The sequence below is a fragment of the Podarcis filfolensis genome, assembly GCF_964270895.1.
Source record: "Podarcis filfolensis genome assembly, chromosome: 1".
In the NCBI taxonomy this organism is placed as follows: Eukaryota; Metazoa; Chordata; class Lepidosauria; order Squamata; family Lacertidae; genus Podarcis; species Podarcis filfolensis.
Genome location: NC_139604.1, coordinates 10,452,041 through 10,478,517, shown reverse-complemented (window position 1 = coordinate 10,478,517; position 26,477 = coordinate 10,452,041). Strand labels below are relative to the sequence as shown.

Sequence of the window (26,477 nt, the reverse complement as noted above, 5' to 3'; positions counted from 1 at the left end):
CTGCCTATCTGACTGGGTTGCCCCAGCCACTCTGGGCAGCTTCCAACACATATGAAAACATCATAAAACATCAAACATTAAAAATTCCTGATACAGGGCTGCCTTCAGGTGTCTTCTAAAAGTTGTATAGCTATTTATCTCCTTGACCTCTGATGGCAGGTCCTTTCTTGCATTATGCTCACTGAGTGGGAGCCATTGCAGAGTAGCTCCTGCCCAGGTCACCACTGAAACATGATACGGCCAGGGGCATATGGGAGAAACCTGTACTGCAGCCTCGGCCAGTGCCATCCCAGAAACTGGGATGCGTGAAGGAGGTGCCATTTTCTGGACTGACACCACCCCCTCCCTATTCCCGGAAGCTGCTCATATACCGTATTTTTCGCTCCATAAGACACACTTTTTTCTTCCTAAAAAGTAAGGGAAAATGTCTGTGCGTCTTATGGAGCGGATGTGTGGTCGATCGCTGGCTCCCATTCCGGCCTCGCCCCCTTGCCCAGGCCTCCATTGTTGAATGTTCTGCAGATGGAGGCTGTTTCTTCCCCCAGTGACATGTGACTGGCTGATTAGATTATCTGTCTGGAAACTGTAGGCTACATTATTACATGAGCACTGTTCCACAGCATTTGATATTTTCATTTACATACATTCATTTGAAATAAGATGGGTTTTGGTTTATGAAGCAATTCTATATCCTCCCACCACGCTGACAAAGAATTCTACAAAACAGTAGTCAATATCCGGAATCACTGTTCAGTGTTGGACATCATATTTGCTGAATATACATAGCTTCACAGCTTGTCTTTCATCGTACAAAGTCTGGTACCTCGCTTCATTTAAAGATTTTCATAGACTTTGAGACTAAAGATTTCATTTTGTACTTGTTATGGTTTGAAGGAATTCTATAAAGAATGTCTATTGCGTATGTACATGGTCATCGTGTTGCCTAGACATTGCTAATGGAAACTGTAGAAACGGCTCCCTTTCCTTTCCTAAAGAAGCTGCAGAACTGTGAGTTGCACCCCATAAAAACAGGATTTTTCCCCTTTGCAAAGTAAGCTCAACAACTTTGAACTGATCCTCAAAAAAATGGGGCTTTTCCCCTTTGCAAAAGAAGCTGCAAAACTGTGAGCTGACCCCCCAAAAAATGGGGCTTTCCCTCTTTCCCCCTCTAAAAACTAGGTGAGTCTTATGGAGCGAAAAATACAGGTACAGGTACCTCTGGTTAAGTACTTAATTCGTTCCAGAGGTCCGTTCTTAACCCGAAACTGTTCTTAACCTGAAGCACCACTTTAGCTAATGGAGCCTCCTGCTGCTGCCATGCCGCTGGAGCACGATTTCTGTTCTCATCCAAACAAAGCTCTTAACCCAAGGTACTATTTCTGGGTTAGCAGAGTCTGTAACCTGAAGCGCATGTAACCTGAAGCATATGTAACCCGAGGTACCACTGTAGTTGCATTGCACCTGTCTCCCTCCTGCCCGCCCCAATGACCAATATAGCAGCTTTGGAGAAGTGATTCTGATTAGGAGCTCAACGTGGTGCGTGTGTTGGGAGCAGCAAAGAGCTGGGCACCCCACTGCTCAAACCATATTGAGCAATCCTATTTAGCAACGGTCTTTAATTGGGAGATCCATTGAATGTCCAAATCAGGCGAGAGGGTTTGATGTTTTTGGGAAACACTTTACTTCTTACTTTGAATAGAAAGTGTAACTGAGGATGTAGTGCATGTGGTTTTCTTCCACCTAGATCTGGACTTGGGCATATTTATCTGTGTATTTAATATCCGCGGTGTGAGGCTGAGTGAGTGAAGAGAATGTATGCCTTTTCTCCAGGGGTGCAGGCTGCATATTTGCTGAGATGCTTCAGGGTCAGCCTCTGTTTCCAGGGGTTTGCAACACCTTTGAACAGTTGGAGAAGATCTGGGTGGTAAGTATAATGATACATCTGGGAAACTGGAACAAAGATCATTAGCATCTCAAAAGGGTCAGCTTCTATCCATCTATCTATCTAGTCCCAATGATGGATGCAACAGAAAAAAGGCAATTTGATTGAAAGTCTCACTCACTCCCAGTGTGTTAAGTTTGGGGTTGTATCCAATAGGCTGGTCTATATTTGGCAATTTCCCCACAAACACTAAGATAAATCAAAGTGACTTCCCTTTGATGCCTCTCTTGTCTCATCAAAAATTTAAAGCCAATTAAACGGATAGCAGGTTGAAGGAGGCACACAAAAATGGAGTTGCTGCACTTTCTGTTCCCTCTTGTTAAACTCTTGTATTTCTTTGTGTCGTGTAAAACAGCATTCTCTTGTGTGTGCGTTTTGGTTTTTTTTGGGGAAGAGTATCGAAAGCTGCAGCCCTGTGTTGGGAATAGGAGCAGTGCTTTTTTGTGGTGGTACTCAATGGTACGGCATACCGCAGGCATAGGCAAACTCGGCCCTCCAGATGTTTTGGGACTACAACTCCCATCATCCCTAGCTCACAGGACCAGTGGTCAGGGATGATGGGACTTGTAGTCCCAAAACATCTGGAGGGCCGAGTTTGCCTATGCTTGGTGTAAATGCTCAAAAGAAACTGATAGGATAAATATTAATTTTGAAAATCCTTAGCATTTGCTAAGCAAACTCTTCAAAGTATTGGTCTGAATCACAAGTTTTGAATCAGTTTGAGCTTTGCTTGTGAATTGGTTCAAGTTTGGAACCACAAATTCGCCACAAAGCAGAAGGGGGAAATCTATACGTTTGGGGTTGTTGTTTTTTGTGAACTCAAAATTTCAAAAGATACCAGTCGAAAAGAGAAAGTGTGATACGATGAATACTCATTTCATTATTAGCATTTTCTGATGCTTTTAAAACAGAGCTATGTAGCTGCTCCAATTGCAAAGGCAAATAAGGATTTAGAAGCATCTCTCACTCAGCCAGTAACAAAAAGCTTGCTTTGGTGGGGAGGACGTATCACATTTTCGTTGGCACAGATTTGTTTGCTTGCGGGCAGAATCCTAAGGTGGACTCAGACCACCTCATCAGGATACAGCGTACTTGAGGCCCAGAATGTCTTTGAATTGTGCCCCGGATGGGTTTTTTGAACACCTGTCAGAAGATTCGTTTGCTATCTATTCCTTTTCATCTCAAAGCAGCAGGGATCTCCATCGCAGCCAGTGTACGGCTTCGGAATGCCTATCATTTGGGGGGAGCTACTACCATCAGGAGTCGCTCATCAATGCAATCCTGGTCTCTAGGGGAGCACCTTGGCTGTAAAAAAAAGACGGTACCATGATCCTGACTGCTGCTGATATATTTGAAATGGCACCTGTCTTTGCAGTCGCGAAAGCACATTTGTATTCCCGGCTACATCCTCGTAAGAAAACCTTGCTGGGCACCCTTTTCCAGGAGCAAAACCGAGAGTAGAATCTAGTCTGCATACATGTATTTGGAAAAGACATTGGGTGTGTGCTGAGTTGTTCTTTTGTTTCTGGTTTGTCTCTTGCTTTATGCAGGTACTGGGAGTCCCAACCGAAAGAACATGGCCAGGGGTTTCCAGGCTTCCGCTTTATAAGCCAGGTATGATCTCTCTTCAGATGGCAAATATGCCACAAATGCTATTTGAAGCTGATTTTCATATGAGCAAAATCCATGGTTGCATCCTGAAGGTAAAGGTAAAGGGACCCCTGACCATTAGGTCTAGTCGTGACCGACTCTGGGGTTGCGGCGCTCATCTCACTTTATTGGCCGAGGGAGCCGGCGTACAGCTTCCGGGTCATGTGGCCAGCATGACCAAGCCGCTTCTGGTGAACCAGAGCAGCTCATGGAAACGCCGTTTACCTTCCCGCTGGAGCGGTACCTATTTATCTACTTGCACTTTGACGTGCTTTCGAACTGCTAGGTTGGCAGGAGCAGGGACCGAGCAACGGGAGCTCACCCCGTCACGGGGATTCGAACTGCCGACCTTCTGATCAGCAAGTCCTAGGCTCTGTGGTTTAACCCACAGCGCCACTCACGTCCCACAATCCTGAAGGTGGCAACACTTTTAAGAGCTTTTGGCTCATCCATAAAACAGTTCAGTGTTAAGCAAGAACCAGAGAAAGATTGATAATACTATGACTGATGAATAACGCTATGGAAGTTATAGGCTTTCTCCCTTCTGGCTATTCTCTCTGGTTATAATAATATAATAATAATAATTTATTGTTTGTACCCCGCCCATCTGGCTGGGTTTCCCCAGCTACTCTGGGCAGCTTTCAACAAAGATTAAAAATACATTAAAATGTCACACATTAAAAACTTCCCTGAAGATGTCTTCTAAATGTCAAGTAGTTGTTAATCTCTTTGACATCTGATGGGAGGGCATTCCACAGGGTGGGCGCCACTACCGAGAAGGCCCTCTGCCTGGTTCCCTGGTTGCCCTCTCTTTTCTGTAATGATGATGATGATGATGATGATGATGATGATGATGATGATAAGTACCCCACCCATCTGACTGGGCTGCCCCAGCCACTGTGGGCGGCTTCCAGCATATCCTACATTATTTCCTTTCTCTCTTATGCTCCTGGTTTCCTCTGTCCCTCTACTTAATCATGTATTTTACTCTCTTTTTTCTGCTTCCCTTTTCTAAGCTTTCTACTTCTGTCCCCACCCTTGGACTCCTCTCTGGCCCAATTCCCCCTTCCTCCTCTCCTACATTTCTGGGCTCCCCGGGTGTCTTCTACCATTCCTTTTTTAAACATCCTTTCCCTCAAAGCTCCTTTGCTGTTTGTCAGAAACCTCCTTCTTTGGTTTTCTTCTGCCTCTCAGTCCACTCTGTTACCTTCCTGCAGGAATTCGCACTCAGGGCTCCATTTCCACCCAAAAAACCTGAGGATGAGGGTGTTTGGAATTGTAGCTCTGAGAGGGGGAAACAGCCATTTCCCAGGTGATTGAAAGGTGTTTAAAATGTGCTCTGCGCATGGGCGTAGCCAGGATTTTTGTTGGGGGGGCAGAACCTTAGTTTGCTATGTATTTTTATTTATTTCTTAATTTAAGGGGGGCAGCTGCCCCCCCTGCCCCCCTGGCTACGCCCATGGCCCTGCATAAGCAGCCTTCCGAAGCTCACCTCTACTGTTCGTTCCGTCTTTCTTTTTTTCCACTCGGTATGGCAGGCCTTCGGGTGCATTGCCACATGGTGGCAGTGTGGGACAGCACAGGCTAGGGAAATCTGTAGGTGGGGGGCAGCACCAGCAGGATGGATATGTGCCGTCTGCCCCTTTCGTCAGCCATGCAGCCATTGTGCTAGACACTGTACATGTACATCAAAGTCCTTCCTCAGAGTCTGCAAGAGGTGGAGACAGGTGGAGGCCACAGACTGAACAGTGACATGATCTCTGATCAGCCTAAAGAGATCCCTGTGTATGCTAATCATGTTGGCTTGTCAAATTTGAAATACACTGGCTGGTATTATATTTTGTCTTTGGTGCTATAAAACAGATTGTGGCTATACAGTGGTAAAGGTCAGTGGTGTAGCGTGGGTTGTCAGCACCCGGGGCAAGGCAAGTAATTTGCGCCCCCTAACCCATGGATTTGCGCCCCCTAACCCATGGATTTGCCCTAACCCCCAGATGTTGCGCCCGGTGCGGCCAGCCCCCCCCTGCACCCCCATGCTACGCCACTGGTAAAGGTAAAGGTAAAGGGACCCCTGACCATTAGGTCCGGTCGTGGCCGACTCTGGGGTTGAGGCGCTCATCTCGCTTTATTGGCCAAGGGAGCCAGCGTACAGCTTCTGGGTCATGTGGCCAGCATGACTAAGCCGCTTCTGGCGAAACCAGAGCAGCGCACGGAAATGCCGTTTACCTTCCCGCCGGAGCGGTACCTATTTATCTACTTGCACTTTGACATGCTTTCGAAATGCTAGGTTGGCAGGAGCAGGGACCGAGCAACGGGAGCTCGCCCCGTCGCGGGGATTCGAACCGCCAACCTTCTGATCGGCAAATCCTAGGCTCTGTGGTTTAACCCACAGCACCACCCACATCCCTATACAGTGGTACCCTCAGTTTAAGAACAGTCCGGTTTAAGAACGATTCAGTTTACAAACTCCGCAAAATCGGAAATAGTGTCCCAGTTTGAGAACTTTACCTCGGTCTAAGAATGGAATCAGAACGGTGGAAGGGCACCAGCAGCGGGAGGCCTCATTAGGGAAAGCGAGCCTCAGTTTAAGAACGGCTTCTGTTTGAGAATGTACTTCCGGAACGGATTAAGTTCGTAAACCGAGGTACCACTGTTTTGTTCAATTTTTCTAGAGATGGGCTGGAGGGTCCCCTCTGCCTTTCTGTCTCTGATTTAGATGTGGGCAAGGCAAGAAGCGTGTGTGAGAGAGAATGTGAGCGAGAGAGAGAGAGAGAGAGAGAGAGCGCGCATGCACAGCCGCACATGTGATTTATAAAGCAAGTTTCTTTTATTCCCATGCAGACTGGGTGAGACTTCTGTGTCCTGAACTTCAAAGGGCCAGTTGTCTCTTATTTTGATGTGGGCAGATTGAGAAGTGCGCTTTGAAAAGAAGGCTCCCCCCCCCCCACCTCCTGGTTTTCCTTTCCTTCCCCCCTCCTCTTTTTTTGTTTAATGTTTTCTCGTGGGATATCTTTCAGAGCACTATACCCAGGTGCCAGAGAGGGCTGGGGTTGGGAAATGATCAACACCAATTCTCTAACTCTCAGCAGGATCATTCTTTTGGAAATATATATATATATCTCTGTAAAAGTGAAATATTTAAAAGCCTGAAATGTGAAATCCATCCATCTGCGTGTTAGCTGGTGTGCCTCTTATTTGCACTTGCAGAGATTGAGGAGGGAGCAAGATCTGTTTGAAAACCAGGAGTAGCAAGAATTGTGATGATGGGGGGGGGGAGAGAATGCTTTCAGCCAGAGGTTTGCAGGTTTAGCAGAGCATAGTAACATCTCTTCAAAGAAGTGGGTGTTGTTCTGTGACTTGCTCCAAACTGCCCTTTCTCTGGCTCCAGTGCTCGGAAACTAAACATCTCCTTATTTTCACATGCTAGCCGTGATTGGCTAAACAATAACCCAAACTTGCATTGTAAAGGTCTGGAATTTTTCACACAATTAGCCGAGTCTCATTAATCAAACTGGCGTGAAATGAGAATGTGTCGCCTTCCTCTGCAGACGTAAGGGTCGGCATCCCATCTTCCCCACATAATAACCGGGGGTGCGAAGGGCAAGTAAGTTTGCTAGCCGGGGTAGCTGTACTTACTCCAGCGAAGTACTTTAAAACAAAATTGGAGAAGATGCACATTCTGACACTGGGACGAGAGAGCACATCACTACAAAAGAAATAAGGAACAATTTTTTCTTTTTGGTAAGCGAAATGTTTACCAGTGATGGATAGTCACTGCTGTGGTGAGAGTTGCTCATATTCGTTGTTGTTTTTAAGAGAGACCTTGATGAGTTCTATAGATGGGAATGATCTAAATGTCTGAATAACAAGCTTTTTAAAAGACCACAAAATCTTGTGGGTCTGAGAGACATGACCTGGGTTGCTGATTTTTAATTTTTTTTTTAATACAGCAGAATAATACAGTTCTGGAAAGCAAGTGAAAGTAATTTTTTTCTGACTTCAGTGTGCTTTATACACACATGGCATAAACCTACCCCAACATCTGGGTAGGGGATTTTTTTTCCTCCCAAGCCATATAACCAGGAAAAAAGCAAAGGGGAAATGTGTGTTGTTGTTTTTCGGAATGTCAAATAAAACACTGTACATTCCAATTGTTCTGAAACGATGTAGAAAGAAAGGGAAAACTTTTAAAAAGCCAAGAAAAACCACAGATAGGAAGGAAGGCACTCTGATGGGATGGAGGGAATGGGGCAGGTTCATGAGTTGCCAGATGCTACATAAAATGAGGTTGGGGCCATGGGCTGCCCACCTGTGTTGTAGGTGCACAGGTGAGTGGACAGGTGAGAGTTGTTATATGGTGGAGATGCAGGTGTTCCCCATCCCCACTAATACATAGAGGTAGAAGCTTGTGAATTGGACACAATAAGGTGATCCCATGGGACCTTTGTTGTTGTTGTTGTTTAGTCGTTTAGTCCTGTCCAACTCTTCGTGACCCCATGGACCAGAGCACACCAGGCACTCCTGTCTTCTACTGCCTCCCGCAGTTTGGTCAAACTCATGCTGGCAGCTTCGAGAACACTGTCCAACCATCTCGTCCTCTGTCGTCCCCTTCTCCTTGTGCCCTCCATCTTTCCCAACATCAGGGTCTTTCCCAGGGAGTCTTCTCTTCTCATGAGGTGGCCAAAGTCTTGGAGCCTCAGCTTCAGGATCTGTCCTTCCAGTGAGCACTCTGGGCTGATTTCCTTCAGAATGGATCGGTTTGATCTTCTTGCAGTCCATGGGACTCTCAAGAGTCTCCTCCAGGACCATAATTCAAAAGCATCCATTCTTCGGCGATCAGCCTTCTTTATGGTCCAGCTCTCACTTCCATACATCACTACTGGGAAAACCATAGCTTTAACTATACGGACCTTTGTTGACAAGGTGATGTCTCTGCTTTTTAAGATGCTGTCTAATGCTGAATTCATGCCTAATTCAGGGCGACATGTCCACCACTCCCATCACTTGAAGGCTTTGCCGGTTTGATGAATGTATAAATCTGCCCAGGCAGTGAGTATCAATCATGGTTTAATTAGCCGGCATCTCCTGCGTTCCAGAGCAGCGTTATCAATAGAGTTCCTTGACAGCTGCCTTGCAAAACAGTTATTTCACATTCAAGTGTACACTTACGTGCTGTGTTCACAGTATGGAGAACATTATGCTCCAAAGGCTACTGAGAACAAAGACTCCGCTTGGCAAGAGCAATATAAATGCACGATTTAAGATTGGATTCTCTGCTTTCACCCCTACTGTTCTCAATTAGTCACCACTTGATACTCTCAAGCTATCGTCCCTTTCTACGTGGTGGTTGGCACATTTACACAAGATCAACTGCTGCTCAGTATTAACCTGACCTGGGCTATAAAATGCCGTAAGACCAAGTGAATCATTGACAGAGATGTTTCCAAATTCACTGGTTTTAAGTTCATTCCCTGAGACACATGGCAGATACAGTGTGTGATGGCCTGGGAATCTGATTCAGAAGCTGAACCTGAGGAGTCCCAGCCTGCACAGGAGTCCCCGCCTCCAGGGCCGGCTGAGCAGGGGCTTGAATCTGAAGGGCCTGCACCTGTGCCGGATCCTCAGGAGCAGACACCAGCTGAATCCGCTCTGGCTCCGGAGGTGAGTGAGAACCCATTGCCTGCAGGTGCGCCTCTCCCAGCCCTGTCAGGGGAAGGTGAAGCTGCCCCTGGGTCCAGTAACCCTCCAGCCTCTCCTGAGCTGCAGAGGCTCAGGGCAGAGAGGCGGAGGGAACTAAGTTCTCTCAGGAGGAGTGCTCGCCTTAAGGCCAGGAGAGGCGGGTCACCTGTGGGCTGGGACCACCCCTGGCCTCAGAGGAGATAAAGGCCAGTCAGCCCAGTCCCAGGTTGCGGGAGCAACGTCGTTGGAAACCTGTTTCTGCCAGCACCCAGACCTGTTCTTCCGGAGTTCCCGACCATGCCCGGCTTCTTGCTTTGGACCCCGCTTCGCCCTTGGTGGACAGTCTCCAGATCCTTGACCCAGGACCGGACTTTGACCATGCCTCTCGGTAACCCCCCCCCCCGGGTCCAGCACACAGTGTTACACTTTTGCTCACCCAAAAAGGAACTGAGCACAGCCCCTACACTGAAATCAACACAGTGGCAAAACCTGCCAGTTTTCCTTCCTCCTTTGATTGGTTGGGGAGATCCATACATTTAAAGCACATCCGCTGCACATTGTGTGAAGTAGTTCCGCAGGCAGTTTTATATATAAAATTTGGAGTGTATGTGGTGTTAGGAGACGAGTAGTAGCACCTCTGGTGGAGGGACACATCGTGCTCCTTCTGGGGTAGTTTGTCCACCTTTGGGTCTGGAGGCGGTTGGAGGATGGATGGCGGCTAACAGATTGAGGTTGAATCCTGACAAGACAGAAGTGCTGTTTTGGGGGGACAGGAGGCGGGTGGGTGTGAAGGACTTCCTGGTCCTGAATGGGGTAACTGTGCCCCTGAAGGACCAGGTGCGCAGCCTGGGAGTCATTCTGGACTCACAGCTGTCCATGGAGGCACAGGTCAAATTTGTGTCCAGGGCGGCTGTTTATCAGCTCCATCTGGTACGTAGGCTGAGACCCTACCTGCCTGCAGACTGTCTCGCCAGAGTAGTGCATGCTCTAGTTATCTCCTGCTTGGACTACTGCAATACGCTCTACGTAGGGCTACCTTTGAAGGTGACCCGGAAACTACAACTAATCCAGAATGCGGCAGCTAGACTGGTGACTGGGAGCGGCAGCCGAGACCATATAACACCGGTCTTGAAAGGCCTACACTGGCTCTCAGTACGTTTCCAAACACAATTCAAAATGTTGGTGCTGACCTTTAAAGCCCTAAACGGCCTCAGTCCAGTATACCTGAAGGAGCGTCTCCACCTCTGTCGTTCTGCCCGGACACACCCGCCCTGTGGAATGCCCTCCCACCAGATGTCAAAGAGAAAAATAACTACCAAACTTTTAGAAGACATCTAAAGGCAGCCCTGTTTAGGGAAGCTTTTAATGTTCAGTAGGTTATTGTATTTTAGTGTTTTGTTGGAAGCCGCCCAGAGTGGCTGGGGGGACCCAGCCAGATGGGTGGGGTATAAATAACAAATTATTATTATTATTATTATTATTATTATTATTCCCCACCCTACACTCGGCTCCCACCTGTGGCTCCTAGAAGCTGTCAGCATGTGACGGTGGCCACAGCCCAGGAACAACTTCAACTGGCCAGCTAAACCAGGTGAGGGTAGCCAACGGGTCTCAAACCCTCAGTGGGTTAGGGACTTCTCCTGTATGCAAAGACAGGCTTTGGCGTGCAAAGATCCCTCTGACGCCCCCCCCCCCGCCCCCGGTAACTCCAAAACAAGGGAAGGGGCAGTGGAAAATGTCCTCTGCCTCCCCCACCGCCCCGATCCCCAGCGTGAAACTCCCATTTCTTTAAGAACTTGCCATAGTTTGCTGTAGTCGACACAGTCAAAGGCTTTTGCATAGTCAATGAAGCAGAAGTAGATGTCTTTCTGGAACTCTCTAGCTTTCTCCATAATCCAGCACATGTTCGCAATTTGGTCTCTGGTTCCTCCGCCTACCTGCTGCTAATGCTTTAGCAAGAGTTTTGCCTTGTGCCTGTTCAATTGGTTGGGCTGTCTTATTTTGCTGCTTCCAACGAGGAAGTTGTAAACTCCTTTAATACAATGCTACCCCCACCCCACCCCCCACCTCACGCTGGGTGAGCTTAAATCCTCGCATTAATCTACTGCTGTGTTTGTTTCACCATGCTGAAAAGCAAGACATGTAAATCCTCTCTCAATTCCGCTTGTGCACCTAAAGGCCAGCAGCCTGATCTTTTTCTAGATATGTTAGAATGAGGCAGTTAGACTCTAGATACATCCTGAGTTCAAGGATAGGAAAGGATTAGGGATGACAGGACAGCTCTAGCCAAAATGAAATTGCTTCCTGCTGCGTTGAGGGGTTTGGGGGTCACTTAGTTTAAAATCTGCATCACACTGAAACCTGCATCCCCACAGGGGACTGCCTTGCCTCTAAGCACTGCTTTTTTTCATTTTGAATCGATGTGGCAGCACATTCATTTTTAATTTTATTTTCTTGGTATTTTCCCCCCAGAACCATTGCATATACTGTACATTCTAGAAGCAAAGGTCACCCATACTAAAAACAAACAAACCAGGACGTACTCTGGTTCTGGGGTATGATGAGGCTTCATAGACCTGGTCAGTGTCTCACGTGAACCACTTGGGTACTCTTTATCTCTCAGTTCCAGTCTTTCATTTCTCTAAAAATGCTGTTTTCTGCATGTTACACAGTTGTATAGATCCTCAAACTATTTAGCTGATTATTATCAATAAAAAGTTTGTGAATGTTTATTCAAAACCAGCCGAGGAGTCCAGTTCACTTTGCTGCATCTTCAAATACTTTGTAAAGGGTTCCCATTCATCTTCAAAGTCACAGTTATCCTTGTCCCATAGCTTGTATGTCAGTTTTGCCAGTTCTGCATAGTCCATCAATTTTTCTTGCCATGATTCTTTAGTTGGGGTTTCTTCAGTCTTCCATCCTTGTGCTATTAAAACTCTCGCGGCCGTTGTCACATACATGAAGATGTTTTTCAGCTTTTTTGGCAGATCTTTCCCTACAATCCCTAATAAAAATGCTTCAGGTTTTTAAACAAATGTTAAATGGAACATTTTCTTCAATTTGTTGTATATCATTTCCCAAATTTTTTTAATTACCTTACAATCCCACCACATATGATATAATGTCCCCTCCTTTTCCTTACACTTCCAACATATATTTGAACTAGTTTTGTACATTTTCCGTAACTGCACTGGTGTTGTGTACCATCTGTACATCATCCTCATGTAATTCTCCTTCAATAGGGAACAATCTGTAAATTCTAAGTCAGTTTTCCATAATTTTTCCCAATCTTCCATCATAATGTTGGGACCTACATCTTGTGCCCGTTGAATCATAACTGATTCTACCTCTTCATCTTTCCTCATCTTTCAAAAGGGCTTATTCTCAGCGCTGCTCAGTTGATGGGCAATGTGAGAGTACGCCTCTGAAGTCCACATGCAGACTTCATATGCATTCAAAACTCTGCCTGCAAAATGTCCATTTGCAGGCATGGTTTGAATATATACCGTGTCTGGAAACAGCCTTCGGAAAATGGGAAGACCCTGTCCCTTACTCTAAAGCACAGGAGCTTTCTTTTTATTTTATTTCTTGCTTTTTCACTTTCTGCCAGCAGATGGAAGCAAGAAACAAGAAGCGCAGTCTTGCCAAACAACAGAATGCATTTGTTCGATAAATGACGTCCAAGATCTGGAATGTGTATTTTAGTATTTTGAAAGCTTTTTCTTCCCTTTCCCAGTTTGGTTGATTCCTTTAAAAAAATAAATCTCTACGGGGCTGAAAGAAACAGAATTCTAAAATGAAGGCAAATCTTCCTTGTCATAGGAGCTCTTAGATCTAAAAGTAATCATAGCTGCTGTGTGTGTGTGTGGATCAACAAGGGAGTTTGCTGTCTGCACCATGGCCTGAAGGAACTCTTATTGGCAGAGTCGTCTTCTGCACTGACAAACCGAGAGTGCCTTCAGCCTCTGTAATTTAAGATAAATAGTTCAAAGTTCAGATGTGGGAAATTCAGGGTCAGTTCCCTTCCCACTCAGCCATGAAACCCATTGTTGGGCAAGTCATTGTATGCCAACTCTAATCTCCTTACACAGTCCTTCTTAAGGCAAAAATTAGCCAAGTTTGTGCTATGTAAACAGGATCTGATTAAGGGAGTTCACGCAATATATGTGGACTTAATAGAGCCATGCAGCGTTTGACACTCAGCACCGAAGCAGCCAAGTGATTGCTCAAACATGCACCCAAGCCATAAATCAGATCAATCCCAACTCACATCCAGCAGCTTTGCGGATTTGACAAATGGCAGGCTCACCTTGATGGAAGGTTGGGCTATAAATGTGACAGACAGATAGGCAGATCAGTGTAAATGCGTAGCCAGGTAATCGCTCCCAATGCTACTGCAAGACTTTGGATCTGTCACCTGGTGTGTAAATGTTTGCATCTGCAATCCTGAGAATAGGTGGGCTGTTTGAATTCCATTGGGTTCAGATGGTGCTTAAGGCATTCAAGTACACAATGTCAAACTGATCACCTCTGTATGCTGATTGACAGTCTCAAGGAACTCTTAAAGGTTCATGAGAAAGGACTGGCCCTTGCAGAAACCATGCTGACTTTGCTTCAGCAAGGCTTGTTCTCATATATTTTTGTTGTTGTTTAGTCGTTTAGTCGTGTCCGACTCCTCGTGACCCCATGGACCAGAGCACGCCAGGCACCTCTGTCTTCCACTGCCTCCCACAGTTTGGTCAAACTCATGCTGGTAGCTTCAAGAACACTATTCAACCATCTCGTCCTTTGTCGTCCCCTTCTCCTTGTGCCCCCCATCTTTCCCAGCATCAGGGTCTTTTCCAGGGAGTCTTCTCTTCTCATGAGGTGGCCAAAGTACTGGAGCCTCAGCTTCAGGATCTGTCCTTCCAGTGAGCACTCAGGGCTGATTTCCTTAAGAATGCATAGGTTTGATCTTCTTGCAGTCCATGGGAATCTCAAGAGTCTCCTCCAACACCATAATTCAAAAGCATCAATTCTTCGGCGATTAACCTTCTTTATGGTTCAGCTTACACTTCCATACATCACTACTGGGAAAACCATAGCTTTAACTATACGGACCTTTGTTGGCAAGGTGATGTCTCTGCTTTTTAAGACGCTGTCTAGGTTTGTCATTGTTTTTCTACTTGGTTACTTTTATCTTTAACAATACATTCCCCCCAAGTTTCTTATTAAGGAACCCTCCCCAATCCCCTTTTAAGAATAGGTGTTGCTTTGGTTATTTTCTAGTCCTTGGGCATGGAAAATGAGCTTACGGACAAGTCACATATTTTTAGCAATTTCACATTTGAGTTATATGAGAACTCTCAGGTGGATACCATATGAACCTGGTGATTTGTCAGTTTTTATTTTTTCTATTAGGCCTAGAACTTCGTCTCTCCTCACTACTATCTTCCTAGGTTTCTCAAACTCCCTTCCTGCAAGAGTTAGTTCAGACACTGAGATCTGCCCTATATCATCCATTGTGAAGACAGATGTAAATAAATTGTTTAGATTCTCTGCAGTCTCCTTATCTTCCTTTAGCATACCTTTGACTCTCTCCTCATCCAGGGCCCAACTGCCTCCCTGCTACTAATTTTTTACAGAGTTTCTTGTTGTTGATCTTAATGCTTTTAGCAATGTATTCCTCAATATATTTTTTTAGCGTGCCTTTCTGTCTGCTTGCACATCTTCTGCCAAAATTTCTGTTCTTTTTTTGTCTTTTTAATTTTTCAAAGGAAGACTTCTTGCCTCTGATAGTTTCTTTGACTCTGCTAGCTAACCACGATGGCATCCTCTTGACCAGTGATGGCCAAACTTGGCCCTCCAGCTGTTTTGGGACTACACCGTTTTGGCCATCACCGCTCTTGACTCTTGTGGTGCCTTTCCTGATCTGCATTTATACATTCCACTTGAGCTTCTAATATTGTTCTTTAAACAGCTCTCACATATTTTGGAATGATTTAACCCTCCTGACTTTACCTTTCAATTTCCTTTTTAACTTATCCCCTAATTTTTGAGAAGTTTCCTCTTTTGAAGTCAAATCTGACCATGTTGGGGTTTCTTGACAAGTGGCTGTTTACATGTAAGGTAAAGGTAAAGGGACCCCTGACCATTTGGTCCAGTCACAACTGACTCTGGGGTTGCGGCGCTCATCTCGCTTTATTGGCCAAGGGAGCCAGCTTACAGCTTCCAGGTTCATATGGTATCCACCTGAGAGTTTTCATATAACTCAAATGTGAAATTGCTAAAAATATGTGGCCAGCATGACTAAGCAGCTTCTGACAAACCAGAGCAGCGCACGGAAACGCCGTTTACCTTCCCGCTGGAGTGGTACCTATTTATCTACTTGCACTTTGACGTGCTTTTGAACTGCTAGGTTGGCAGGAGCAGGGACTGAGCAACGGGAGCTCACCCCGTCGCGGGGATTTGAACCACCGACCTTCTGATCGGCAAGTCCTAGGCTCTGTGGTTTAACCCACAGCGCCACCCGCGTTTTGTTTAAAAGCACTATGGTCACTGCTCCCAATTGGCTCAACAACACTTGCATCTTGCACCAAGTCCCTCAAGATTAAGTTCAGGGTCCCTGCCTCTGTTATGCTATGCTATGCCTACGCAGACCCTGCCCCACAGGAAAGAAGGGCAAGTAACATGCAAGATAGCTAGAAATGCAGAGGGGTTTCTTTTCAAGGTTCCCCAATGCAAACGGGGATAGGAGCCCATGCCACCAAATGTCCATCAGACCAAACACCCTACCAGACACCTGTGCCTAACATGCAACAACTATTTCCTGAACAATTGGCAGATTAGATAGATATCTATGGGTTTGGCCATCTCCCTGAGCACTGTGATGCTCAGCGACCTTACATGACTCTTCTTTTAATCCTAGGTCAGGAGTTGTCAGTAATGGACCTTACCCGTTGAAGATCCATGCTTCACACACACAGAGAGGGAGCTATCGGCACACCTCCGCCCCATTCCAGCGAATATTTACAAATGCCAGAGGTGTGATGTGCTTTCATATCAGTAATTTTCAACTTACAGCTTTAAGTCATCCACCCAGTCTGGGAATTATTATTTTTATCACTTATCTCTAATCAGTAGTCACAGCGTCTTGCATTCTGGCGGTTACGAAAGAGCTACTTCAATTACATTAGACAGCTCCAAGGGAATCTTGTTGTCATTGTAATCAAAGTACCAGTTCTCTCTTGTCCCTCCTCCCCTCATACACACATGTTCGTATACTGCAAATCAGCATGTTTATTGGCACTGAAATTATAGAAAGGCATGGGCATGGTGACAATTATTAACACCTCTCTTAGGCTTTTTTAAAAAAATATTTTTTAGCAAGAATCCAGAGTGGTGAAAATATGAATCAAGGCTATTAGGTAAAGTGAGACTGTGGATGCTGGGGTTTGTGAGATGTCAGAGGACAGAGAGATAGGTGTGCCATGTAGCTTGGTGTGTGTGCCCCCTAAGTTAGCCTGATGCCTTCAGGTGAAGTGGAGGACGTCAACGTTGCCAAGACGGAAGGACAATTCAGCTGCCAGTCCAACTGGCTTCAGTATGTGGAGAGGGGGTCCTCAGGTGGCAAAATGTCTTGGGCCAGCCTTGGCTTGAATGGAGTGCAGAAACACCCAGATACGCTTGGGGAGGGAAACCAACAGTTTATTTATTGCAATTATTTATAAATTGTAAAAAGTAAAGGGACGCGGGTGGTGCTGGGGTCTAAACCACTGAGCCTCTTGGGCTTGCCCATGAGAAGCTCAGCTGTTCGAATCCTCACCATGGGGTGAACTCCCATTGCTCTGTCCCAGCTTCTGCCAACCTAGCAGTTTGAAATCACACCAGTGCAAGTAGATAAATAGGTACTGCTGCGGCGGGAAGGTAAATGGCGTTTCAGTGCGCTCTGGTTTCCGTAACCATGTCCTGTTGTGCCAGAAGTGGTTTAGTCATGCTGGCCACATGACCCAGAAAGCTGTCTGTGGACAAACACCGGCTCCCTCAGCCTGAAAGAGAGATGAGCGCCACAACCCCATAGTCGCCTTTGGCTGGACTTAGCCATCCAGGAGTCCTTTACCTTTTACCTATATATTGTAAATACTGACAAAGGCAAGGAGACTATTTATTTATTTACTCATGAAATTCCTATGCCACCCTTCACCCAAAGGCTATTTTTGTGGGCCTTGGGGTGGGGTGGAGAAGTTCTTTGAAGGCTTTCCACCTCCTCCCCAGTGTTTGCCCTGACTGACTGGACCGGTGGAGAACAAACAGTATCAGCAAGGTTATCCACAGTAGCATAATACAGAAGTGGAATGTTTTCCGCTGGTACTGGATTGAGGTTAGCGCAAGTGTGGTTTAGGGAAAAGAATCCTTTTCAAATTGTCTAGGAAAGTCTTTAAAGCCTGCCTAAGTGTTGTTACACACTGTGAATTCTCCTCTCTATCGCGGCAACGGCCATTGATGTGGATTGCTGACAGGGAAACTCACCATGATACCCTTTGATTGACACTTTGAGTTGTAATAGAGCGCCGTGTGTGAGCGTGTTTGAGTGTGCACGAAACTCACCGCAAAGATGTTGATAACCGATGGCAAGGGTAATGTCTAGCCCAGGATAACATGACATCTCTTGATCAGAATTTCTAAACCACTTAAGATTTTTAAATTTCTAACTGGTATACAAAAACACTTAATATTACTGTACAGTGGTACCTCAGGTTAAGTATTTGATTCGTTCCAGAGGTCCGTACTTAACCTGAAACTGTTCTTAACCTGAAGCACCACTTTAGCTAATGGGGCCTCCTGCTGCTGCCGCGCCGCCGGAGCACGATTTCTGTTCTCATCCTGAAGCAAAGTTCTTAACCTGAAGCACTATTTCTGGATTAGTGGAGTCTGTAACCTGAAGTGTATGTAACCTGAAGCATATGTAACCCGAGGTACCACTGTATTTTATTACTGATTATTTACTTATTGTTCATTTATATGCCATATTTTTCTCCCAGGGAGCTCAACAACCCTGTGAAGTATTTTTAAAATCTCTGAGTGGTGTATCTAGTCCACAGGAGCAGTGCCAAAAGGATAAGCGGGTGGGTGAGACTCCAGTTATTTAGGACAGAGGACAGAGCAATGGCCAAGAAAAAGAGAGGGTGTAAGACTCCTGCCTATTTTAATCTAGGAAAAGTTGTATCTCTTCAATGAGACACTGTAAGGCAGTGACAGATTGCGGATTTTGTGCCTCCCTGTATAGTTGTAGCAGGTCATGTGAGAAAACAGATGGTCGCACATAACATATCAGCTGGTTTTCATGGCTCCTGTTACATCTCCCTGTCTGCCTTCCACTATTTCGGCAATCCCAACCCAGTCACTTGTACCCACATACCCTGTTTCAGTTGCGGAATTTGGGAGTCCAGGTTGCAGAATCTGTATTCTTAAAAAAAAAAGAAAAAAAGAAAATTCAAGCGTTGGTGCCTATATTCTTTAGCAAATGGGTAAAGAGCTCTACAGAATCGCTTTATACCAGTACTCACGCTTTATAGAAGCAATGTAGCTTTATAAATACACCAACAGCAAATTTTATAGCAGGATTTGAAAAGCTAAGTGCATGGTTTGGACTGTTTCCTTGGGTTTTGTTTAATCTGCTGATTGCATATTAACTTTCCAGAGAGGTTCTTCGCCAGCAACCCTCGGAGGCTCGGAATGATCTGTGGCAGGTAAACTACCTATGACAGCGTTATCATGCTTTCCCTTAGGGTCTGTTTGTTTTTATCTGCAAGCTTTTAACTCCAGACTTGGAGTCAGAATAAGGCAACTCCAATGTAGTCTATGGAAGCAGCAGAAAAAGGCATCGTTATTGGGCTATTTGCATGAACTACCTAAGCAGCCGCAAGTGAACCATTTCATGACAAGTCATCAGTATGAAGCAAGAGGTCTCTGAGCTTATAGTAGTCACTCTGTAAAAACCCAGGCTGAAATACTTACCAGCTTGCCCAATGCTTACTAAATACACACATCTCAAGGGGTTGGGGTCAGAAATTCCTGCATTGCAGATGGCTGGGATGACCCTCAAGTTCCTTTCCAACTCTACAATTCTGTGATAACTGCTATCAGACAGGGTCTCTGTGATGAGCTGGGTTCTTCCTGAGCTCCGAATGAAAGGATAAGGAGCCTCCATGCCTACTCTGAAGTAGGGATAACTGCATTGAACTTTAGTGCAGGCTCAGCAATATATATATATATATATATATATATATATATATATATATTAGTGTTGACAATAAAAAAGGTAAAGGGACCCCTGACCATTAGGTCCAGTCGTGACCGACTCTCATCTCGGCGCTCATCTCGCTTTATTGGCCGAGGGAGCCAGCGTACAGCTTCTGGGTCATGCGGCCAGCATGACTAAGCCGCTTCTGGCAAACCAGAGCAGCACACGGAAGCGCCGTTTACCTTCCCGCCGGAGTGGTACCTATTTATCTACTTGCACTTTGACGTGCTTTCAAACTGCTAGGTTGGCAAGAGCAGGGACCGAGCAACGGGAGCTCACCCCGTCATGGGGATTCAAACCGCCGACCTTCTGATCGGCAAGTCCTAGGCTTTGTGGTTGAACCCACAGCTCCACCCGCGTCCCGTTTGTTGACAATAGTTTGCAAACAAAACTTCTGCACAAAATCCTGCCAGTCAGTGTGGACGAACCTCAAGTAGATGGGCCAATGGACTGACTCATATCAAGGCAACTTCCTAGGTTCCAGGCTGTGTGTCTGGACATGGGAACTTCCTTTAGCCTTGTGCATTGGGACCTTGCTGCTTGGTCAGGGACCGCTCAGTTCCAGGGATGTCTGTCTTTTTTTCATGCCCAACCATGAACTTTCACCCATGTTTGTTGGACAGTTGAAGAGCGGAGCCAGCCTTGATTTACACCCCCCACATGTTTCTACCTTTTGTGCAAGTATGTAAGGTAAAGGGACCCCTGACCAGTAGGTCCAGTCGTGACTGACTCTGGGGTTGCGGCGCTCATCTCACTTTATTGGCCGAGGGAGCCAGCGTACAGCTTCCAGGTCATGTGGCCAGCATGACTAAGCCGCTTCTGGCGAACCAGAGCAGCGCACAGAAACGCCGTTTACCTTCCCGCTGGAGCGGTACCTATTTATCTACTTGCACTGGCATGCTTTCGAACTGCTAGGTTGGCAGGAGCAGGGACCAAGCAACGGGAGCTCACCCCGTTGCGGGGATTCAAACCGCCAACCTTCTGATCGGCAAGTCCTAGGCTCTGTGGTTTAACCCACAGCGCCACCCGTGTCCCATATGCATGCGCAAGTATGTAGACACGCATAAAAGCACCGGGTTCATGAGAACATCAGAAAATATCCCTCTATGCCACAGGAGTGGCAAGGATCCTAATTGCTAAAAACTGGAAAAAAAGAAACCGCCAACCAAAAAGGAATGGCAAGACAAACTGTTAGAATATGTTGAACTGGCTAGATTAACGGAGGCAATTAGATATCACACTAGACAAGGGTTTCAAAAAGCATGGGGGAAATGCAGAGAATACATCACAAAACAGTGCCCTAAAATACATACCTGGACTTGTTTTGATTAATGTCTGCAGGAGACTTTGTGGATATTTAAGTTATAGTTATTCATAATCTTAATAATTATTCATAAAGGAAACAGTTTATAAGAAGTAAATAAGGAGGCCAGATACAGGATAAAGGAAGTCTTTTATTTGGTTGTTTGTATTGTTGTATGTTATGCTTATTGTATGTTATGTTCACGTTTAATGAGGGTGGATTTGTGTATTGGGGAGTGGGGGTTTATGTTATGTTGTAAATAAAATTCCAATAAAAAATTATTTAAAAGAGAGAGAGAGATCCCAAACTGAGGTGTATTCCCAGGGCAGGTGGGGCAAAGCGTTGCCCACAGAAAACTAAAAAGTGGCGTTGTTGTTAAAATTTGTACATCATCCTATACCCACAGATCTCAGGGTGGTTCACAAGATAAAAACACAAAATACATTAAATAAAAATGGAAACAACCCAATAACCCTCCCTCCCAACACATTTTAAAAGGGCATTGGATGTCAATCAACCAAAGGCCTAGTTTAAGAGGAACATTTTTTTTTTGCCTGATGCCAAAAGGCGTCCAAATGCCCCAGCAGACTCTGGGAATTGTAGCGCTGCATGATGCTGCTTTGAATGTACAGTGGTACCTCGGGTTAAGTACTTAATTCGTTCCGGAGGTCCGTACTTAACCTGAAACTGTTCTTAACCTGAAGCACCACTTTAGCTAATGGAGCCTCCCACTGCTGCCACGCCGCCAGAGCATGATTACTGTTCTCATCCTGAAGCAAAGTTCTTAACCTGAAGCACTATTTCTGGGTTAGCGGAGTCTGTAACCTGAAGCGTATGTAACCTGAGGTACCACTGTATAGGGCAGATGGAACCTCAGTAATAAGGCATTCCTATCTGCACTCCATTGCAGTTCTGGTAGAATTTGGCCCTCAGTTCTGTGCGTGTAAATGGCTCCCGCTTCTTTTCGCCCCCCCCCACCTCCCCTCTCCTCAAAAGGCGTTGGCAGCTGACATGAGATATTCACGCTCCGAGCCCAGTTCGTTTTATGGGTATGTTTTGGTTGGGGCTCCAGGCTGAGAATGAAAGTGAGCAGATCCCAGCGGCGTGATGTCATTTGGAAGGGAAATGCCCGGCTGGGGAGGGTGTGAGGAGAGACACAGCAGCCGGGGCTCTAACAGGCCACCTGACGCTCTGAATAAGCAAGCAAATTAAATGCTATAAAACTCAGGGCACTGTTTTTGTTTGCTTGCCGGCGTTTTCTCCTTCTTCTTCTGTTTTGCTTCCAACACTCCAAACTGTCATGTTTCCCAGGAGTCAGCCACTTGGCATTGAAGTCCCCCGCCCGCCCGCCCAGACATAGCTGTGGGGAGTAGAGAGGGGAACCGCACAACTTTGTGACATGAAAGTGATTTACATCAGACCATTGGTCTGTCCACACGGAATGGCAGTGGCTCAACAGTGTTTCAGCTAGGAAGTCAGAGCGCTTATATAATAAAACGTTCTGATGTCAGATCTATGGAGCATCTGAAGAACATTCTTCGCGTATGATGAAGTGATTAACGGGGCGGTTAAAAACACCCCACTGCCCTTTTAATGCCACAATGACACAACCAAGTTTCCATGCTTAACTTTTCTGGCAAAGTTAATGGAACATGTCACAAATTTCACAGGTTTGCCCCTCCACTCCGCCCCGTGCCAAAAAACCCAACCCAGGGTGACTTTGCTCCCTTATAAGCCTCCCCAGGGAAGCTTTGGCTCGGCTTTGGTAGACAGATAAATGCCTCAACTCTCTTGCAGGATTATTTGGAGTTGCATGTACTTGTGTGTTGGCCAGGACTGGCCCTCTCATTGCAAGGAGCAAGGCAGCTGTTTCAGGAATATCCTTTTCAGTTAAAGGGCACCAACTGATTTAACATAAGTGGTTGTCTCTATCTACAAACCCTTACTAGTATGTGTCCTCACTCTGGTGTAGAGATTTTACTTGGGGTATTAAGTATTAAGTCTGCCATCTCCTATTCAACCATCATTCAACTTCCCTAAAGGTAAAGGTAAAGGGACCCCTGACCATCAGGTCCAGTCGTGGACGACTCTGGGGTTGCGGTGCTCATCTCGCTTTATTGGCCGAGGGAGCCGGCGTACAGCTTCTGGGTCATGTGGCCAGCATGTCTAAGCTGCTTCTGGTGAACCAGAGCAGCGCACAGAAACGCCATTTACCTTCTCGCCAGAGTGGTACCTATTTATCTACTTGCACTTTGATGTGCTTTGAAACTGCTCACCCCGTCGCGGGGATTCGAACCGCCGACCTTCTGATCGGCAAGTCCTAGGCTCTGTGGTTTAACCCACAGCGCCACCCGTGTCCCTCAACTCCCCTACCCCCAAGTTCTTGTGCCTTTCCTACCTCATCATTCCCCCCAGTGATGTAATCAATTTCCTAAGTTCAGCATTTGACTCAAAGCAAAACAAGCTGTTTGTCACCCACTTATTAAGGAGAGCTTGGATAACCTATCACTACCCTCATTGATCTTTACCTTCAGAGTACTCAGTATAGTCTATTCCTACCAGAACATTATACTTTTTGGTCTGGGTCTTCATTTCATAACCAGAAATTTAGTAAAAGAATTGTGTGCAGCTTGGAAAGAATCCTGGCTGTTCAATCAAATGTATACATTTATTCTTAGGTTTTGGGTGAGTGGGGACAATGTTGGACTGGACCCAAGTATGACCATTGCAATTTCAAGCCAAAATTTAATGGTAACAAAAGCAATATGCATTGCATTAGTCTGCTATTGGTCCTTCCCATGCATTTAAATCCTTTGCTTGCAAAGTAGTGATTTTGCTTCACAATGGATGGCTTTGGAGGAGGGGGGGGAGCTTTCTCTGGAAACGAGTCTAAAGCATTCTCCAGCAGTTAGGTCCCTAACTTGGAATAAATTTGGAGGAGATGCAAAATGTATTGACCCATTTATATACCTTTAACTGGCATAATTCTGTGGCTGAGTTGTTAACACACAAATTTCTCTGTCTATACCTTCGCCCAAAGGGACGTGGGTGGCGCTGTGGGTTAAACCACCGAGCCTAGGACTTGCTGATCAGAAGGTCGGCGGTTCGAATCCCTGGGACGGTGTGAGCTCCTGTTGCTTGGTCCCTGCTCCTGCCAACCTAGCAGTTTGAAAGCACATCAAAGTGCAAGTAGATAAATAGGTACCACTCCAGCGGGAAGGTAAACGGTGTTTCTGTGCACTGCTCTGGTTCGCCAGAAGCGGCTTAGTCATGCTGGCCACATGACCTGGAAGCTGTATGCCGGCTCCCTTGGCCAATAAAGTGAGATGAGCACCGCAACCCCAGAGTTGGCCATGACTGGACCTAATGGTCAGGGGTCCCTTTACCTTTACCTTTCACCTTCGCCCAGCTTTGGCCAGTTCGCTCGTGAAAGATCCCCCTGTGATAGCCTTCCTCAAGCTGATACCTTGAACTGCAGCTTTCTTCAGCCCAAGCTGACACAGTCATGATGTCTGGGGCTGGTGGAAGTTGTAGTGCAAAAACATCTGGTGGGCACCAGGTTGGCAGAGTCTCTCCTGTGGCTAAACCTATGGCTCAAGGTCTTGTTTTGGTGTTGGTTATTTTTCTCTGTTTTTTTTTAGGCTGGGCAGAGAATCTGAAGCTGAAGACTTGGCAACGAGAATGCTAAAACTTTGTCCACGGGACAGGATCTCAGCACAGAAAGCATGTCTCCATCCTTTTTTCAACTCTTTACCTTCTCAGCTGCACCAGCTTTCTGATGGTATGTCATTCTATATTCTAACTGCCTCAAGAAGGTGCCCTTCAGATGTTGTTGAACTACAACCAGTGCTTTTCTCGCAAGAAAAATAGGTGCCGGAATTCACCATGACGTTGTTAAAGTAAGTCACTGGGCAGCTCAGGGCAGCCCTCAACAGATGCCAGTTTGACAACAGCCACCGTCACCACCGCAGAAGTGTGAAAAACTACAGCAAACTCTCTCCCTAGCTGTTTTGGGGGTGGCCCTGGTTTTGGTACAGGTCAAATAAATGCGCCCTACCACACTCGTTCTCCTAGATTCAGGCAGATGGCTAGGGCAGTTCATAAGGGCCCTCGTGCATGCAGCAGTAGAGGCCTCACTAGAAAGCTTAAAGCTCGCCGCCACTACGTGGGAGATGGACTGAGGAAAAGGAAATGAGAATTGGCCCTGCCCTGTGGCTTGACCAGTCATGGCTAGGAGTGGGTAGGAGCTTTTGTTGTTGTTTAGTCGTTTAGTCGTGTCCGACTCTTCGTGACCCCATGGACCAGAGCACGCCAGGCACTCCTGTCTTCCACTGCCTCCCGCAGTTTGGTCAAACTCATGCTGGTAGCTTCGAGAACACTGTCCAACCATCTCATCCTCTGTCGTCCCCTTCTCCTTGTGCCCTCCATCTTTCCCAACATCAGGGTCTTTTCCAGGGAGTCTTTTCTTCTCATAAGGTGGCCAAAGTATTGGAGCCTCAGCTTCAGGATCTGTCCTTCCAGTGAGCACTCAGGGCTGATTTCCTTCAGAATGGAGAGGTTTGATCTTCTTGCAGTCCATGGGACTCTCAAGAGTCTCCTCCAGCACCAGAATTCAAAAGCATCAGTTCTTTGGCGATTAGCCTTCTTTATGGTCCAGCTTTCATTTCCATACATCACTACTGGGAAAACCATAGCTTTTACTATACGGACCTTTGTTGGCAAGGTGATGTCTCTACTTTTTAAGATGCTGTCTAGGTTTGTAATTGCTTTTCTCCCAAGAAACAATGACAAACCTAGACAGCATGGGTAGGAGCTAGGTGGAGTCATTGATCTAAAAAAAAGTGTAGACTCACACATGCTGGCCAGCTTCCGTTTTGACTTGAAATGTTCGTTTTGGGCTTCTCATAAGTTCATAAAGGCAAGAAGCGGGGGGGTGGGGGGACCGCTGGCCTGCAATGGCGCCTACCTTCACTCCAGATGAAAAAAAAACCACTGACTACAACTCCTAGCATCCATGACCACTGACAATGTTGGCTGGGGCTGATGGAAGTTGGAGTTCAGTTCAGTTGGAGGGCACCAAGCTGGGGAAGGCACCAAAAAGTATCCAGGGCTAAAAAAAAATCTCCCTGCGCATGGCATAATTATTATTATTATTATTATTATTATTATTATTATTATTATTATTATTTATACCCCGCCCATCTGGCTGGGCTTCCCCAGCCACTCTGGGCGGTTTCCAACAAAATATTAAAATACTGTAATACAGTGGTACCTCGGGTTACATACGCTTCAGGTTACATACGCTTCAGGTTACAGACTCCGCTAACCCATAAATAGTGCTTCAGGTTAAGAACTTTGCTTCAGGATGAGAACAGAAATCATGCTCCGATGGCGCGGCGGCAGCTGGAGGCCCCATTAGCTAAAGTGGTGCTTCAGGTTAAGAACAGTTTCAGGTTAAGAACGGCCCTCTGTAACGAATTAAGTACTTAACCCGAGGTACCACTGTACATCGAACATTAAAAGCTTCCCTAAACAGGGCTGCCTTCAGATGTCTTCTAAAAGTCTGGTGGTTGTTGTTCTCTTTGACATCTGGTGGGAGGGCCTTCCACAGGGAGGGTGCC

General features: G+C 46.1%; 1 protein-coding gene and 1 long non-coding RNA gene across 2 annotated transcripts in view; one reads left to right on the top strand and one right to left on the bottom strand.

Moving 5' to 3' along the window:
- The window catches only part of CDK15 (cyclin dependent kinase 15), a 59,286-nt gene that overhangs the window by 20,069 nt on the left and 12,740 nt on the right, over positions 1-26,477 (top strand). The window contains 4 exon segments of the mRNA XM_083631257.1: positions 1,831-1,924; positions 3,493-3,556; positions 18,951-18,999; positions 24,498-24,637. Coding sequence (XP_083487383.1) covers positions 1,831-1,924; positions 3,493-3,556; positions 18,951-18,999; positions 24,498-24,637 — 347 coding nt within the window.
- Positions 42-23,064, bottom strand: LOC310743685. Its single transcript, XR_014539167.1, has 3 exons — positions 21,487-23,064; positions 340-572; positions 42-296 (listed from the first exon to the last, which is right to left on the bottom strand). It is a non-coding gene; the product is annotated as an uncharacterized lncRNA (long non-coding RNA).